Here is a 20,013-nt window from a genome sequence, read left to right on the forward strand (position 1 = left end):
CCCGGGCAAGGCATAAGCCCACCGCAGGAGATTAACTGCGTATTGTTTATAAATTTAAGGCCTCTAATTGTAATCAACCTGTAACAATATAATGGTCCATGGAATGGCCAAACTATTCCAACTACCATAGCTGCTTTAGCGTTGTTACTCTCAGTGCACCATTCAGAGTATTTTAACCCACTGTATTGGAGTGTGGAATCATAGCAGTACAGCGGCTGATCGGAAAACTCTAAGGCGGATTGTGTCGAGAGCGCACACAAGATTATCAGGATACAGCATCTACCCTGGAGAACATTTATAGCACATGCTCCCTCATCCATGCGCACAGTCTATTTGAATCTTTCCAATTCGGCAAACAGTTTAGAGCCCTTCTTGCACAAACCTTGAGGTTCAGAAACAGTTTCTTTCCAAGAGTTATAAATGCACTCAATCAGTCCATCAAGTGCTCCCAGTAGGACTGTTTGTACTTAGAATTACAGTTACCTCATTGTAAACTTGCACTACAGTTGTAATATTGCACAACCTGAGCCACTTTATAAACAATTTGCACTATCTGCACTATATATACATGTATATTGTACTTATGCTTTCATATGGTATATTTTTAATTTTTTGTCATATTACTATTATTATTATTTAATTATTTTATAGGAAAATAAGATTATGCATGATCTTCATACTGAACAATAAAGGAATTCAATTCAATTCAATTCAATAGAAGAGCACACAGATGATGACGACTGTCTTTTAAGTCGATTCAGATTTCCAAGAGCTAATTCTTGGAGCTCTTGATATCATTTTTAAGATGAAATGCATTAAGGTATGTATATTACATTAAACAAATTTTTAACTTCATGTAAATAATGTATACTGTTAAAAGTTAAATGTGTGGCCACAGTGGCACAGCAGTAGCGATGAGCTAGCGCCCCTTCTAGGAATTGGTCTTGCCTTGCACTGTATGGTTGCTGGAACTGGATGGATAGATGGATGGAATAATTAAACATGGACTATGAAGATATTTCAATGTTCCTTAAAAGTTTTGAAAAATCGGCATTCTAAGCTTACAGATGGTCTGGCATTTATTAAAGAACTTATTGTGTGGCGATTGGTTTACGTGGAAAAAGAAAAGGAAGGACAGGAATTGGGGGATCATCCCCCATAACTGCTGCATTAAATTATCGAGGCATGGCGCAGCAAGCATCTTAGGTAGGCAGGAACAACCTCTTAACGGTGCGCCAGCTCATCGCTACCACTTAATACATGCTTTAATTCATTTCATCATGAAAATGGTATCGAGTATACATCTTAGTATTTAAATTGTTCAGAGAGTTGTAATATCATGAATATAATGTATTCTGTGTCCTGTTGGCATAAGAGAAAGCCCGTTTAAAAAGCATGCAGTGATTCACACACATAGAGCACATACAGTTATAATGGCATCTGAGAAACTCTAGTAAATTTAACATTGATTTTAAGATTAAGTTTGCGATGTTCTACTTTAATGACAAAATAAACTACGAGATTAAAGTGGACATCTCAACCTTTTTTTTTCACTGTGTTCGTATGTTTTTTTCTTTTCTCCATACCTTAATAAGCTTCCATATGACTCTCACATGATGGGCTATGACTCGCCTTTTCACTGCAATTTTGCCTTTTATTTCGGGCACTGTGTGACTTTCTGAACTTGAACAAGTATCACTCAATCAACTTCCTTTTGTTATTTATACCACTGCTGTCATTGAAAATAAGGAGTGGGTCATTTCATTGGTTCGTTTCTGAAACTGATTAAGTATTTAGGCAAGCTTATTAACAAGAATGCTATAATTATTATTGTTTTATCTCTGTTTTTATCTTGCTTTGCCTTGTTTAAACTTTTCATGTTGCACTTTGAGATTTACTGCTAATGTAAAGTGCCCCTATAAATAAAATGCATTATTATTATTATTATTGTTATTATTATTATTATTATTATTATTACTAAGTAGTATTTTAGTTATGAGGCATTTCGGGAAACACTTGGTAATTAAAAAACAATCTTAAATACGAGATAATGAAGTACTTAGCATTGCGAAAGATCTGGGAAACACACCCAAGATCAATTAAAGGTAAAATCAGTCACTGATTGTGAAACTGGTTGGAACAAAAACCTGCAGCCACAGTAATCCCATGGACATGGATTGAAAACCAAAAGGTTAGGGAGTCCTTCTAAGAGTTTTAAAAACGTTTTACTTTCTTGGTATATGACTAAGGACCAGACAGAGTCTGCATGTAGGACCCTTTGCTTATAAAAATGTGGCAATGGCAACTGAGGTTAGTACATTTCCCTTTGGGGATCTATCTATCTATCTATCTATCTATCTATCTATCTATCTATCTATCTATCTATCTATCTATCTATCTATCTATCTATCTATCTATCTATCTATCTGTTTTGTTGAAGTGAACAATGTGCCACTTTCTGAACCTGACAACTCTCCCCATTGCAAGTATGTCATCATATTGGTGGGCTACTTCTGTAAATGGCCATGAAGTTGCTTATTTTTGCTCCAGGTTTGGCTATAAAGTGAACGCTGATCTGCAAGTAGAAAAAAGGTGTTATTGATTCAGTCAGGCACTTTTACTTAATATAAGATTTTAGTTAAAGACGTCGAATCATTCAGTGTCCAAAATTTAAAATGAAGGGGAAAACATAAATGGTATAAGTCAGAGCACTGTAAAAAATGTCAGTAAATTTAACGGTAAACATACTGTAAATGGTGAAAGTAAAAGACCTTTTCTGAAAAAAAGGAAAGTTACCTTATGTTCTACTGAAAATTACCTGTATATCTTAAACAATACATTTCATTATTTTTTACAGCCAAGTTCTGTAAAATCGATATTTTTCTACCTTCAGAATATGCTAAATACCGTTTATTGATGCATTACAATTACCCTGAAAAAATCTGTTAATTTTACAGTGTAAAACTGTTAAATAGCGAAGGTAAACAACCGTAAAATGTAAAACGGTAAATCGCTGTTTCAGTAAAACCGGTTACGATATTTGCATAAGGACACGCCCTCTTTTACCATATTGTTCCTGATTAACCGCATACCTTTGAATAGTAGGGAAAAAAACTTAAACTAAGTTAGCAGACATATTTTTCCATGCGTGCTGAAGGTTTTTTGAGGTTATGGAAGCTGATTTATGGTGGGTTGTATTCGATAAGTAGGACACCATACACCACAAAAGCAAACTTTACTTCCCCACCAGAGAACGTGCCATAACTTTCTTAAACATTGAATTGTTTTCAATGTGTATTATTAAATGGTACATGTTTGTTATTGATTGTTGTTTCTTTATTGATGCAAATTGCATACTGGGGTTTTTATCCTGACAATACATGTTTGTTGAATGCAATATGTATTATATAACATGAATTTTTTCCTGTTGGAATTTGTTGTAAAGAACAAATAGTTTTTACTACTAAATTACACTGTAGATCTAAAATTATTGTCACCTTATTTATTACATTAAAATTTTGGCAACCTAGCTGCCAGTATTTTACCGTAAATGTAACATTTTTTTTGAAGTGTACCGTAGACTAAAAAATATTGTTACCTTCTTTTTTACGGTAAAATTATGGCGAACCCAGCTGCCAGTATTTTACCGTAAATTTAACATGTTTTTTTTTTTTACAGTGTATTATTTGCATTTTGCCAATGAACGGTTGCCTCGTGGGCTGATATTGGCTTAATTTAGTTAAACATTATCGTTTTCTATATTATTACTGTTTGCAAGTTGATGCATTGATTTATTAAAAGTGTGCAAGTTTATGTATCATTTTATTGAATGTTCTTTGTAATTTACCTTTGATATCAATAAAACTTCACAGCGCTCTGACTTTGTTAATGGAAAATTCATTATATATAAAACAAATTCTTTGAAATAAATAAAATGTGTAATCATTGTTAAGAATACAAAATATTTTATTTATCTATTGTTTGTGAATGGTTAAGTTATTTAGTGAGTGCCACGTTGTGCGTGTAAAGGGTTAACCAAGTGGAACTTCCATATACCAAGCCTTCGCCGACTGGCGCGGTTATTTGCAGCAGGTTCACGCTATTTGGAAATTAGGTCAGGGTTGAAGTGGCGTTCCTGTGAAGCAATAAAAGGCCCACTCGGTCCTTGCTTTTCATAGAAGGAATTGTGTGGTTTCAGGTTTTTTTTTGTTTTTGTTTATTTATTCTTGCTTCATTTTTTTTTTCGGCTTTTTTTGTTTCCCCACGTATTGCGTGTTTGTAAATGGCTTTTACGTTAACTGTTATAAACTGTGAATGTTTTATCAGTTAGACGTTTACTTATTATTTAAGTTCAACAACAAAATGTTTACATCTCTTTTGGGATTTGTGTTCCTTTTAATATATGTGCAGGACGGCGCTTTTGTGAACGGTGAGTCCAGAAAGCTTTCGTTTTGTCTTTTCCCCACCCCTTTTCTTTCTTTGTCTTTTATAATCGTTGTTTCTATCTTTTAATAATGAAATGTTTTAGTTAACATCGAACAGTTTGAAAGAACCTTTTTTATTTTCATATCTATATATAATGCAATGAATTAACCGCTTAATATATTTTACATTGCATTTTTTATCATGCGATTGTAATGTCGTTTCAAAATGCGTGGTATGGAATTGTGATTTGATTGTTTACTAACGGGAATGTGTAAAGAGGGTTGTGTGGGTTTTTTTTTTTTTTTTCTCTCCCCCCTCCTGCTTTGTCTACTGCTAGGCCGTGCGGTACGGGCCCGATCTGGGCTGCAGTGGTTTGGTGACGACTGTCTAATAGCTCGCTGTATGCGGTTTAGATAAGCATTATTTTTTAAGGCCACACTATTGTGTATTTCTCACAAGCAACTCATTAAATTTCACGCTTAATGTCAATGTAATGAGCACTTTCTTTATTGCTTAAAGACGTATTTTTTTTCTCCAGCAGTATAAATTAAAGTGAATGTAAACGCAGGGCTTGTTTTACTATTGCAAGAAACGATAGGATGGTGTGTGTGACAGATTGCACGTGCCGCCGTCGGTGTCTTATTTGTGTTTAACAGCTAGTCTCCTACTGGCTGGTGCTACTATCTGTTTTGTTCATATGCTATGAGATTTAGAATTTTCTGTGCTCACTTTGGGGTGTACTAACTGTGCCACAAAGATTAAGATCAAAGTGGCAGTAGTGTTTTATAGGCGTACGTATTCAGCTTTTTAGTTGTCCTTGATTTAATACTCTTGTCCCTACACGGGGTCACTTTGGACATTTTTAGGCGTACTTCCTGGGTCAAGTTGTAACTTAATGCCTTTCGGTATGGATTTCAAAATCCTCAGCTACCACTTAGTATTTTAAGTGGTGATTTAGAATATAATCTTGATATAACTGGGTTAAATTTGTTGGCGTGATTTAATTGCCAGAACACTAAGATGACCCACGTTTATGATCAAGCCCTTGAGATACGAGGGAAGATTTAATTGGCCTGTAATAAGTGTAAACTGCTGCCCATACACCTACGTTTAGTTCTGAAAAATGATTTAACTTGGCACAACGTAGTAAAATCCTAACTTATTTTTTTTTTTTGTCCCAAGTGTTGGTAGCTTTTTATTTAAGCGCCAATGCCATGGACAACAGAACTCAAACGCCTAAAAATGGCAGAAAAATGCCATAATGGCAAGATACCAATGTTCTTTAGGGTGAGGGATAGTGGTCCGATGGTGTCATTTTTTTTGGAATCTTGGTACCATAGCTAAATCGTTAAGGCCTTGAGTTACAATGATTTACCTGTAGGGTGGTGTTTTTTTTTTTTTTTCCTCCCCTTCTTCCTAATGGTGTTGTCCTCACTCAAATGTACTGTAATATAAAGTGTTTTGTTTATGCCATGTCATTTCACACTTGGTTAAAATTTTGCTTATGAGATTGTAAATTTTAATTGAAATCTGTCAAAACATGCCACTCTTTTAGGCTTTCATGGTCAAAGGTAGACTTGTTTGCTTTGGGTCAAGGGATGTAAGTCTCTTGTCCTGGAGTTTTCTGTGTTCTTATTGTAAGATCTATATCTTGCTCTTTACTAACTACTAAAATACATGTGTATGGTGGGTTGGTGGTGAGGTGTAGATGTCATCTGCCTTTAGCCTAAATTTGCTAGTAAATGACTAGGCAAAGCTAGCACCACTTAAGCACCTTAAATTTGCAAATATACTAGTAAATGACTGACTGCATATCTCATACTTTCTTGGCCCTAAGATTTTAACAAGTGCATTTTCCTGGAAATTTTTTAAATGTATGAATTATCAAAGGAAAAATAACCTGTTGGCTCAATCCAAGAAATTAAGGTTTTTCAAAATGCCAGTGTTAAAGTACCCAGTGGATTTCCCAAACAGTAAGGGCAGAGCATAGTCAGTTAACTAATCTGGTTATGCTACTTGTGTGTACAGTAATCCCTCCTCCATCACGGGGGTTGCGTTCCAGAGCCACCCGCGAAATAAGAAAATCCGCGAAGTAGAAACCTTATGTTTATATGGTGGTTTTTATATTGTCATGCTTGGGTCACAGATTTGCGCAGAAACACAGGAGGTTGTAGAGAGACAGGAACGTTATTCAAACACTGCAAACAAACATTTGTCTCTTTTTCAAAAGTTTAAACTGTGCTCCATGACAAGACAGAGATGACAGTTCTGTCTCCCAATTAAAAGAATGCAAACATATCTTCCTCTTCAAAGGAGTGAAGCAAACAAATCAATAGGGCTGTTTGGCATTTAAGTATGCGAAGCACCGCGGCACAAAGCTGTTGAAGGCGGCAGCTCACACCCCCTCCGTCAGGAGCAGGGAGAGAGAGAGGGAGAGACAGAGAAAAATCAATACGTGCCCTTTGAGCTTTTAAGTATGCGAAGCACCTTGCAGCATGTCACTTCATGAAGCAGCTGCACACAGAAGGTAGCAACGTGAAGATAATCTTTCAGCATTTTTAGACGAGCGTCCGTATAGTCTAGGTGTGCGAACAGCCCCCCTGCTCACACCTCCTACGTCAGGATCAGAGAGAGTCCGCGCAAGAGAGAGAGAGAGAAAAGTAAGTTGGGTAGCTTCTCAGCCATCTGCCAATAGCGTCCCTTGTATGAAATCAACTGGGCAAACCAACTGAGGAAGCATGTACCAGAAATTAAAAAACCCATTGTCTGCAGAAATCCGCGAACCAGCAAAAAATCCGCGATATATATCTAAATATGCTTACATATAAAATCCGCGATGGAGTGAAGCTGCGAAGCGCAATATAGCGAGGGATTACTGTATTTGCAGATATTAGTTGCTTTTGATGTCATTAGCACATTGTATGGCCATTGTATGAGGTTGAGACTTTATTTTAATGGCCGTGCAATTTTATCTAGTTTCAATGTACAATTTTGTTTTGCTGTGGGAGAATTTGCTTCTCAAAGTGTTTATCTCTTTCAGCAGAAGTAGAATTTTGAGTATCAAAATTGGTCCTAGTTTGGTGTCTCTGGAAGGCTTTCTTTGAATAGATGGAATCGAAGATCTGTATGCTGCTGTTGAGGTTAAACTTAAGTTCCATAGCATTTGCATTCATAGGGAGAGGGTAAAGTGTACAAGCAGTTTCGCTAGCTAATGTTGTAGAGGTTTTGCTTATGGATATTTAAAATATGGTATGTCTTCCATGTATCCTTGGCTTATGATGGGTGTATCTTTATCACCTGAGGGACAAGTAAGCGGCTACCTTTTGTGGCTTGGATTATAATACAGCACTTCACAGGAGGAGCAATTGGCTAGAACTTCTGTTTCAGTAGTCTCTGATTAAGATTGTCTACAAAAGAGAAACCTAGCAGTTGGGCTCGAAAGAAGCTAGTTTCATTAGTGGACATTGAAATCTGTACAAGCTGGAATGGTAAGTGTAGAACTGATATTGAGCCACAGGATAGTGGTTGGAGCAGTAGTAATGGCACAAGTGAAAGGGAGGCAGTTTCCCCATGGTAACTTGTCAAGAAGTGCGAGTAGCAGAGGACAGAAGGAACCGATAACCTGGGGAAAATGCAGTAGGACAGGGCTGGCTTGGTTCACGGTCTGGTGAGCTGAGGCACAATGTGTAAAATGTCTGGTCTAGACTGCCCATTGGGCATTCATTTGAAGGGAATGAGCACTGCTCAAACAGTCCAGTTAGTAGGCAGAGGTTCTCTGATCAGGTGTTTAGGGCAGAAAAACAATAGCAGATGTAGCGCTACTAGGGGTGGGCGGTATGACCAAAATCCTATATCACGGTATTTTTCAAAATTATCCCGGTTTCACGGTATTGGACAGTGTTTTTTTTTTTTTTTTTTCCCCCATGCATGAGTGGCTGTTAACCACATTTTCCACTGCAATTACTGGCTAAGAATAACCTATTCCACTGTCAAGAGTATTGTACATTGTACAAAAAAAACATTTTTAATGCGCACACAAGTATTAATACAGGTTTGCATTGCCCCATAAAGTGATTAGTTTTCAAGGGGGTGGCACTAATGGAGAAGGTATCGCATTGCATGAGAGATGCAGTCAAAATATAGAACCTTTTTATTGAACAAATTTTGCAAAAACTAATTTTGACAACATTTTCAACCATACAAAGAGGCATTTAGACTTAATAAAATATCCAGAAGTGCTTGTCAAAAATTGTATTGCACCGAATATGTCTTAGAAAAGGAATAAATAGTAAATATTTTTTCTTAACATTAACAAAGTGTAGTTGGTTTACAATCTCTGTCCACTGACACGTTAAAATGACTTTTTAAACAACTTTACCATTAAACTGCATAATATTTAAACAAATAAACAACAATAAAATAGTATTATTACTGATAGTTGCACTATTACTTCAAGACTTCAAGCCCAGGTGCATTACACAGTATTCACCAAATTAAAATAAAATACAACAAATGCAACTTGGTGATATCTTTACCAACTGAACCATCATTTAGGCAAACTGCATTAATATGGACCTTGCTTCAAGCTAAGCTATACATTAATCCCTCCTCGATCACGGAGGTTGCGTTCCAGGACCCCCCCCCCCCCCCCCCGCGAAAGGTGAAAATCCGTGAAGTAGAAACCATATGTTTATATGGTTATTTTTATATTGTCATTCTTGGGTCACAGATTTGCACAAACACAGGAGGTTGTAGAGAGACAGGAACGTTATTCAAACACTGCAAACAAACATTTGTCTTTTTCAAAAGTTTAAACTGTGCTCAATGACAAGACAGAGATAACAGTTCCGTCTCACAATTAAAAGAATGCAAACATCTTACTCTTCAAAGGAGTGCGCGTAAGGAGCAGATAATGTCGGAGAGATACATAGAAAAAAGCAAACAATCAGAAATCAATAGGGCTGTTTGGCTTTTAAGTATGCGAAGCACCGCAGGACAACGCAGCTGCTAGGAAGGGAGCAATGTAAAGGTAGCCTTTCAGCATTTTATTTTTATTTTTTTAGAGGAGCGTCCGTATCGTCTAGTGATGCGAACAGACCCCCCTGCTCACACCCCCTCCGTCAGGAGCACAGAATGTCGGAGAGAGCGAGACAGAGAAAAACAAACCATTAAAAATCAATACGTGCCGTTCGAGCTTTTAAGTATGCGAAGCACCATGCAGGAAGCATATCACTTGACAAAACAGCCACATTTAAGCCCAGCAAGGAAGAGAGCAAATGTGAAGGTAATCTTTCAGTGTTTTTTGAGGGGTGGCCGTATCTTCTAGGGGTGCGAGCAGCCCCTGTGCTCAATATATTTGAGGAGTTTTATTTAATACGTAATACATGCTCGGATTGGGTAGCTTCTCCGCCATCTGCCAATAGCGTCCCTTGTGTGAAATGAACTGGGCAAACCAACTGAGGAAGCATGTACCAGAAATTAAGACCCATTGTCCCCAGAAATCCGCAAACCAGCAAAAAATCCGTGATATATATTTAAATATACTTTCATATAAAATCCGCGATAGAGTGAAGCCGTGAAAGGCGAAGCGCGATATAGCGAGGGATCACTGTATAGAAACAGTATTTACACATCTGACCTTTTAAAACTAAAGCATCTCCAGGCGACAGACATGACTGCTTTTTTTCGGCTCTGTCCATTTTCACCGCGCGGCATACCTATGCTACCGCCCACTATTTGGTGGTGTAGCAGTGAAGAAGGTCCCCACTTGAACAGTTTCCCGCTGCGCCACGTTCCGAATGTCGTTTAGGCAATTTAAACCGGTGTTGCGGTATAAGAAAAACCCATATCCTAAAAAAAATCGGTTTTCGGTATGAACCGGTATACCGCCCAGCACTAAGTGCTACTGAATCAACAGGTTCTTAAATGGGGTGTTTTTTTTTTTTTTTTTAAAAATACCTTTTACTGTAAGCTGTCTCCTACAGAAGCTCTGAACTACAGTGAAAATTATGGGATAACCCTTCTCTTGTACGTGCGGGTTACTTATGTACGTATGATAGAGGTAGATTTAAAAATGGGTTTTGAGGATTTGGGGTGGGTTCATAGGGCAGTTTTATACACTTCTATCAAGTTATTAAACAGGTCACATATGTTTGCAACCCAAGTTTTTCTCCCCCACCCCAATATAACCAAGACCTATGCATTGCATTTTTCATTCCAACAGATTGCACATCACAAACATTAACCGTGTTTTCGTGTCTGACGTTTCTATAGGAGGGTGACAATGAGTCAAATTCCAATGGATGTTTTTCAAATGTTGACGAGCAATAAGCAAAAGGTATCGCTGAACCACAGAAAACCGCAGTAAAAACTGTATGAGGAAAGTTCGAAGGTGGTTTTTTTTTTTTTTTTTTTTAACAATTTCTGTTTGGGGATTGTTGTGCAAATGTGCACAACTGAACTGCAACCACAGATCTAACTGCTCTGCGGATGATTAATTCAGGCATTTCAAGGTCACTTCGTTGTAATGAAAGTATCTGCTGAATGTACTTCATAGTAACTAGATTTCTATAGACTCGTGTCATGTGGGGAAACTGACGGGACCATAAAAATACTTTGTTGTAATACTCTCACCTCAGTCTCTCCTCTCTGCACCACTGCAAAGCCCTGCCCGCCAAGCATTGAGTGAGTCTCCATTGCCAGCAGTTCTCTCGCGGCCCAGGTGTCACACAGCTGCAGACCAGGGTTTGGGGACCCCCTGCTCTAGAGAGCAAATATGCTTTTATAGCTATAGTGTACTAGCCAGTTATTGATGGCATGATTGGAGAAATTAAAAAAAACTTTCCATAACTGCAATGTTTGGTGTTCAGGCTCTAAATCTATCTAGTTCAAGCTTTCAAAGAGGTAGAGGTACTTTTGGCAAATGCTTGTCAAATATTGGCGGCTTGAAGCATGACTTCCTCCAATTAAGGAGGGCCTTTAGAAAGGCATAAAAAGAATGAACAAAATCCTGCCTCTCTGGAACTTGTAATTTTTATATACTTTCTCGTATAGGGAAAGTGTTATCCAAAGAATTAGATTTTGATGAATCTCAACATTTTCAGACCTCCCAGAGTCCAAAAAATATAACTTTTGGAATTTTTTTTCTCTGTAAACAGAACTTTAGTATGCTTTTCTTTTAGTTCACATTTTTGGATAAAAGTATTGGGTACAAAAATGCAGATTTGTCAACTTCTGGGCTATTTCCATTAACTGGAAGTGGAATGGGTTTTTTTTTTTTGTTCATGCAGCTGCAGAGTCGAATGCAACTTTTATAATTCTTCACTATCATTTTGGTTTGTTGGTTCTTTAATACATCATGGTTTTGTAGTTTACTTCTCAAATATCCATTCTCTTCCCCCCCCCCCCCCCATAATAGTGAGTCTAGGGAACACCACTCCAGTTATGTGGGTTTTCTCCCCATACCTTTTTTTTTTTTTTTTTTTTTTTTTTTTTTTTTTTTTCTCTCCCCTCTCTCTCCTCAAGCTGTTATGGCTGTGTAAGATGGTGCTGGTATTACCAGTCAGCACAGCTTCTTGTGATTCTCTTTCCCCCCCCCCCCCCCCCCCAATTACCCCAAACCACAAAATATCAGCTTAAGGGTTTATTGATCTACTATGACAAAGTGGATTGTCAAATTTGGCAATAGTAAGCATTGATTCAAAACACAGTACATCTTAAACGTTTGTTGGGTAACAACATGGTAATTGTTCTATTCAGCTCTAGTTTTCAGTAGCTGTAATTGTCAAATGTAAAGGAACTGTTTTTGAGATGGGGCCTTTGCTGATGTATCAGAATGTCAAAAATGATGGCACTTCAATGTTGAAATGCTGAACATTTGTTAAATGATTTGGTAAAGTTTCTTTTAGGGTGAAATTGCTACTGTGAGGCTAGACTTTGTAATTGACTTCATTTACCTCGGATGCACCTACCATACGTGCATCTGACAATGTGTTGTGACCCACAAATCTTGTCGCTGATGTAAAATTCTCTACTTCTGCCTTGATACGGTTGGGTTTTAACCATTAATTGCAGTTGAGCTTTTTGCTGTTTTAAGTATGCATTTACTATTTCTAAACATTTTCCAGTGTACTCAATAGATATTAATTCTTGGAAGTTGATTACTATTATGCACTAGTGTCATACTGTGACCAAAGCTGTACAAACCTTGGTATTAAATGACTAATCTTTTGAAATCTAAGTTAAGACCATGCAAGGCTGACCTGCATTGAGGAGAAGCAGCTACTGAAAACAAACACTGTTCATCTGAGTTTTTGTTTAAAGAATAATGGACATGGTCTAAATTGTGAAAATATGATTCTTGCTATTTGCCTAATTACAAAGGATAGCTCATTTTCTGAGGACAATATTCCAATTCGATCTCTCTTCAAGCCGTGTTTGCCTGAAATTCTTGGCATGCACACTCCAACTACATTAAGTCCTCAAAGGACTTAGTAACATGCGGAGACTTGATTTGACTTCTCGTACACCAACTTTTCCTCTTGCTTGGATGAGATTGAGGCCTGGATGTCCAAGAACTTCCTTAAGCTGAACAGCACCAAAACTGGGGTGTGGTTTTTTTTTTTTTTTTTTTGGCACCCCCATCAACTTTGGTTCGGTCAGAAATAGAGGAACATAGTGCTGGGCGGTATACCGGTTCATACCGAAAACTGTTTTTTTTTTATGATATGGATCTTTTTTTATACCGCAACACCGGTTTAAATTGCCTAAACAATGTTCGGAAGGTGGCACAGCGGGAAACTGTTCAAGTGGGGACCTTTTTCACTGCTACACCGCTAAACACAGATTTGTTGCACTATGGCTTTTTCACTGCTACACCACCAAATAGTGGGCGGTAGCATAGGTATGCCGCGCGGTGAAAATGGACAGAGCATTCCGAAACTGAACTAAAAGTAAAGTTGAACATGATGAAAAGAAGAACTTTTGCCGAAAAAAAACGTCCGTCGCCTGGAGATACTTTAGTTTTAAAAGGTCAGATGTGTAAATACTGTTTCTATACTACTGGATAATACTGCAAGCCAAGCTGTACTTGTTTTGTTTTCAATACAGTGTAATGTACCTGGGTACTGTGTAATAGTGTGACGACGTTGACTTTATTCTCGTCATAAGCGTCAAGATTAAAGTGGAAATGTCGAGAAAAGTCGACATGTTGACTTAATTCTCGTAATTTGTCATTAAAGTAGAACATAGTAAACTAAACTTCATCGTAATATGAATATTTACTAGATTTTCTCAAACCCCGTCATAAGTTATATAACACATTAAATGCTTTGTGTTAAGTGATTCTTAAACTGACTTCTTCTTGCACTAAGAGGAGGCGCCGGCAGCGATCGCCGCACAGAATACATTCACTTCATGATCGTCCTGCTCTCTGAACATTTAGAATGTTAAGATAAATACTTATTTTCATGGTGAAATGCATTAAAGCATGCATTAATCATATGGGGGCACGGCGGCGTGCCTGCCTTGGTTTACTCGCCGTGCTTCAGTTTCCTTTCAAAGTCATGTAGGATGTGGGGTTTTGTTGTGCTATATTGACCCTGCTACTGTATGTTTTGCTTGTATTCATCCTGCGATGTGCTGGCGACTCGTTCAGAGATGGGCGCAACTCGGAATGGATGGCATAATTTTAAACATGTATAACGAAGATATTAAAGTTCTGAACACTCTGTGGGCTAAGTTTATAACTAGTTTTAATTTCACAGACGTTTATGGTAGGTGTGACAAGGCTCCAAAAAAGTTCTCTATACTGAACATACACCTGGGGACCCCTTACTGCGAGGGAGCAGCACTACCGCCTCACTACCATGCATGTGTAATACCTGCTTTAATGCATTTCATCATGAAAATGGTATCAAGTATTTATCTTAGCATTCTAAATTTTCAGAAAGCAGGAATATCATGAAGTGAATGGATTCTGTATGGTGATCGCTGTCTTAGTGCGGAGGAAGTCCGTTTAAGAAGCGTAGTGATTAACCACTGGGTCGGGGAACACAAAGCATTTAATATGCTGCATTAATTTATGACTGGGTAAATTAAGTAATTGATTAAACATTGATTTTCGGAAGAAGTTTAGTTTACGACGTTCTACTTTAATTATGAAGTAAACTATGAGAATAAAGTGGAAATGTCGACTTTGTTCTTGACCATTTTTTTTTTTTTTTTTTTTTTTTTTTTTCTTCCCAGTATAGCTTAGCTTGAAGCAAGGTCCATATTAATGCAGTTTGCCTAAATGATGGTTCAGTTGGTAAAGATGTCATCACCAAGTTGCACTTGTTTTATTTTAATTTGGTGAATGCTGTGTAATGCACCTGGGCTTGAAGTTTTGAAGTAATAGTGCAACTATTTATTATTTAAATATTATGCAGTTTAATGATAGTTGTTTAAAAAGCCACTTTAACGTGTCAGTGGACAGATTAACATTAACAAAGTGTAGTTGGTTTACAAAATTTACTATTCCTTTTCTAAGACCTATTCGGTGCAATACAATTTTTGACAAGCACTTCTGGATATTTTACTAAGTCTAAATGCCTCTTTGTATGGTTGAAAATATGTTGTCAAAATTATAGTTTTTGCAAAATTTGTTCAATAAAAAGGTTCTGTATTTTGACTGCATCTGTCATGCAATGTGATACCTTCTCCATTAGTGCCACCCCCTTGAAAACTCACTTTATGGGGCAATGCAAAACTGTATTAATACTTGTGTGCACACAAATGTTTTTTTTGTACAATACTCGACAGTGGAATAGGTTATTCTTGGCCAGTAATTGCAGTGGAAAATGTGGTTAACATCCACTCATGCATGGGGGGGGGGGGGGAATACTGTTGAATACCATGAAACCGGGATAATTTAGAAAAATACTGTGATACAGAATTTTGGTCATACCGCCCACCCCTACTGTACCATTACCCGCTCCCCATCATATCCATCGCCTTTGTAAAATTGCATTCCTTCATCTCTGAAATGTAGCCAAACTCTGTCCCTACCTCTCTCTCTGATGCTGAAAAGCTGGTTCATGCCTTTTTGTCTCATCCAGACTGGACTATTTAATGCAATCCATCAGGATACTCCAGAGCCTTCAAAAGCTACAACAAATTCAAAATAGTGCTGCAAGAATCCTGATGAGGGTGCGGAAACATGAACACCTTTCACCAATCCTTTGGTCACTTCATTGGCTCCCTATCCATCTCCATATCGAATACAAACTATTTGTTTACTCACCAGTGTATCCATGGAAATGCTCCACAATATCTTGAACTCCTACAATCCACTACAAGAAACCTCGGTTTTACAAATTCTTTCTGCCTTCTCCTCCCTATGACCAAACGTCGTACAATGGGAGACCGAGCCTTTGCAGCTGCTGCTCCACATCTCTGGAATGCCCTACCAGAGAGCCTAGGAACACAGCAGATTGTAGACAGAATTTTTTTTTTTTTTTTAGAAAAAAGTCATTTAGGAAAGATAATTAACAAGAATGCTGTTTTTTATCTTGCTTTGCCTTTGTTTAAACTTTTGTTGCACTTTGAGTTTTACTGCTAATATAAAGTGCCCCTATAAAATTTATTTAAGCTTAAAAGCAGATGCAGAAAATCAGTGATTGGCTAATTTTACTGTGTAGTTAAAATGTTAGAATTTTAGATCAATGGAGCCATAGATTTGAATCACTATTGGCAGGTCCCATCTCTGCCACTCATGGTATGGCAGTTACTGGATAACTTTGTGACCTGGTTTGGTTGGTGGTTCTACCTTCCCTCAAATCTGCTCACCTTGCTTCCTCAAATGCCTCCATCTCATCTTCCCAAGGCATTGGGAAATTAATTATGAAGTTTTTGAATTGGTGAGCTCCATCAAGTTGAACTGGGCTTCAGGGGCTGCATAGCCAATTCCTCTACAAGGTTCACACACTACTAAACATTGTGACGGATTAAGGCCTCCGTGACCCCTTGAACCCTCTGACTAGACGTCAGACACCAAATAAAAGTCCAAATAGTTTATTAATAATAATAATAATGTGCATAAAGCACCCTCCTCTCCACAATACTCCATAATAAATCAATAATCAAATAACCAATACACACAATCCTCCACTCCCAGACGTGTTGCCACCCTTCCACCCAGCTCAGCTCAACGTCTGGGATTTCCCATCGTCCTTTTATATTCCCTGACCCAGAGGTGTTACTGTCCAACAGTCCACAGTTCCTTTTTCCTTCCGGGTCAGGGTAAACAGTCCTTTTCTTCAACCCGGGAGCACATCGCTCCTTCCTGTCACGTGACCGTGACGTACTCCCAGGTTATAGGGCACATAAGAGTCCACGAGCCCCCCTACAGCGACTCCCGGTGGCCCCCAAGGTATCCAGCAGGGCTGTGTATAAAAACTACATAGTCCATGAGGCCCTGCTGGAACTCGGGGCACGTCCACGCTGCTGGGAGAGCTCCTCCTGGGGGTGAGGGCCGGAATAAAAAGCCGGCAATCCTCTACAACATAAATTCTCCTTCAATGAGATCAGTGTCAGGCTGCCAAGAGTCGCCACAGGGTGGCTGAAGGGGAGGTCAGTGGAGGAGTGCTACTGGGGCCTGATCCCCCCTAACTGGGTCTCCTGGGTGTGGGTGTTAAGTTGTGGGAGTGATGTGAACCCTTTCATCCTTGTGGATGTATCAAGTAATGAGGATCATGTAGTGATTTCAGCCAAGGGTAGGTCTACTTAATCTAGAGAACAAGACCAATGAAACCAATATTTAAAAATTGGTTACTTTTTTCAAATGAGCAGTTAACCTGAATATTGAAGGTTACATTAAGTTGCTTAAAAAAAAAAAAAAAGTGAATTTTTAGGAAGCTTTACCTATTTTTCACTAATTGAAAACAACATTGCTAATGGTTTAAAACTAAAAGCTTCCCTTAAGTGGTAGAAAGGTCTGCCTTCAATAGTACAGTAATGTACTCTAAGCTCTCAAACCAAAAACTCCAGTATGAATGCTATACTAATAGTGGTGGTCTATGCTGCAGCATTTATAGAGTCCTGGTGTACCACATATTTGGTTCTCTGTGGAAAATTTGATATCAAATGTGAATGATTGGCAAAAGCCGTTTTTTGGCTATACTATAAGACCCTGTGTATGGACAGTTAACTTTTTGTGGGTGTGTAAGTGGTATTGTCAGAAGGGTTTTCTAATAGCATGCACACACCACGCCTTTCCCAGATAAAAGACCATAATGCATTGATTGCAAACCCCCTTTGCCAAAGAATTGCTGCGGACAATGGATACCCACAGCAAGCCACTTCAGAGCACTCGGGAGGAATCTGCTTATGATCTAGAGGTATGCAAAAGGTTTTTATTTTTTTTTTTTTGTTTATTTCGCCTTATACAATTTCTTGTATTAGGAATTTGGTAGTTTTCGCATACCCCTTGGGGTCAGAGCACAGGGTCAGCCATTGTACAGCGCCCCTGGAGCAATTACAAGTTAAGGGCCTTGCTCAAGGGCCCAGCAGAGCAGTGGCCTTTTTGGCAGTGACGGGGATTCAAACCTTCGGGATACCAGCGCAGATCCTTAGCCTCAGAGCCACCACTCCACCCCTAAGCACCCTTAACGTCCCTGTGAATAATTGAATGGAAGAGGAACTGATCTCCAAGGCTTGAAGTTAAAGGTTACTTTAGATAGATACTTTAATCTTCCATAAAATGTATCAATTGTGAATTTCCCCTTGGGATTAATGATGTACATTTGAAAGTGTCATGCAAATGTATGGGCTCCCCAAACATTTTACAAAGATCTCCGACCTTAATTGGCTTGGTGGGGCGATGGTTGGTTCAGTCCTAGTTACGACACCCCATGTGATGCAAAGCTGTAGAAATTGACTCCTTAAATCTTGTCCCAACATTTGGCAATCCTGGGTTTCTAGAAGTAGCTGGGTAGCTCTCTGGAAAAAGTTGATGCTCCAAGCAGGAGAAGGCTACAAGATAGCAAAGCATTTTAAGGTAGTGGTTTCCTCAGTTAATGTTAAATGGCAGTTAACAGGAATAGTGGAGGTGAATGATGTCTGGCAGACCTGGAACTCTTGGAAAGAACCGCTTATTGAATTATAGAAGGGCAGTTTCTCTGCAAATGACCTTCATGAAGATTAAGCAAGTTCTGGATTGGTGGTGCGCTGTTCTGCTGTGCAGCGACACATGCTGACTTTACCATGACAGCCATTTGTTAAGAAGAAAACCTTTCCTGCATTCTAAAAGTTCTCTGCCTGAAGTTTGCAAACGAACATCTCAACAATTCTGATGTATTTGGAAACTAGTCATGTGGACTGATGAATTTAAAATAGAATCTTTTGGCCACAATGTGCAAAGGTATGTTTGGAGAAAAGGGTGCCAAATTCTGGGAAAAGAACACTTCAACTATTAAACATGGCGGTGGATCAATCCTGCTTGGGTTGTGTTGCAGCCAGTGGCACAGAGAACACCTTGTTGGTAGAGGGAAGAGTGGATTCAATTGCCAGCAAATTCTGAAAGCCTACTTTATTTAAAAAAAAAAAAAAAAAGTTGAAGGTAAAGAGGCTGGGTCCTACAAGGTAATGATTGGGATATTCCTTTGTAGATTGAGAGGAGTTTCAAGAGGCACAAGATGGTTATTCTATAGCCCTCAGTCCCCTGACCAAAGCAACATTGAAAAAATCTGCGTATAGATATTGCATGCAATGTTTGGGGATTTTTCACCCATGTTTCAAAACTGAGACACTTAACTGGCTGTATACAAAGGGCCTTTAGAAGGTACTTGGCAAAGGTGATGTTTATACCATAAAATTTGGTATGGCACAAGGAGTGCTGCATTGGACTTTAACAGGCCCTGCCTTTATCAAGCTTCCTCCCCCTAGTGGTAGTCGGACTGCTCTACCTGACGATTCCTGTGGTCCTACAGGTATATAAGAAATAACTCTTAGGCAGGCAAAACAACTTGGCAGTAGAACAGTGGCACCAAGTGCCTCCTTTGAGTACTGGGAGAAGCTGAATAGGTGGTAGTAGTAATACTTATGGTTTTTGTGCAAATTACTGATGCGGTATAGTTAATGGGCAGGTTTAGTCAGGATATACGACACTGAAGTAGTGAGTCTTCAGCCATGATTTGAAAGCCGATACCAAAGGGACATCTTATAGTAGCAAGCAGACCATCGCACGATTTAGGGGACCTGTGACTAAAGCGTAACCTCCCACTGTTTTTATCCTTGGAATCCTAAGCAGACCAGCATATGACTTACAAACCAGGATGTACATTAAGATAAGTTCAGATAAGTAAGCCGAACCTTGGCCATTTAAGGCTTTAACACTAGAATTACCAAAGCCTATGAACTCTTAAACCCGGCCCACCTTAAATCCCTTTTTGCTCCTCTCCTTAAGTCTGTTTTGTAAGTGTATAAGCACAAGCAGCCAGCTATACCACCCATGCCCCCCACTGTCTCAGAAAAGGCATGAAGTTCTCCCAGTTCAAGCCTCCATCTTGAAGTGCTAGAGTTTTAGATGGGGAAATATTTGGAACACCTGCA

The 20,013-nt window shown here is 38.7% G+C and overlaps 1 protein-coding gene across 2 annotated transcripts in view; it reads left to right on the top strand.

Moving 5' to 3' along the window:
- Positions 1-4,051: 4,051 nt before the first annotated feature.
- The window catches only part of vldlr (very low density lipoprotein receptor), a 308,802-nt gene continuing 292,840 nt past the window's right edge, over positions 4,052-20,013 (top strand). The window contains exon 1 of one of the 2 annotated variants that reach the window (XM_051927741.1): positions 4,052-4,429. In XM_051927741.1, the coding sequence (XP_051783701.1) occupies positions 4,315-4,429 (115 nt within the window). In that variant the 5' untranslated portion in view covers positions 4,052-4,314. The remainder of the gene's footprint in view (positions 4,430-20,013) is intronic. The other variant, XM_051927740.1, reaches the window with a different exon arrangement.

This window comes from Erpetoichthys calabaricus, chromosome 5, assembly GCF_900747795.2.
Source record: "Erpetoichthys calabaricus chromosome 5, fErpCal1.3, whole genome shotgun sequence".
NCBI classification, from domain to species: domain Eukaryota; kingdom Metazoa; phylum Chordata; class Cladistia; order Polypteriformes; family Polypteridae; genus Erpetoichthys; species Erpetoichthys calabaricus.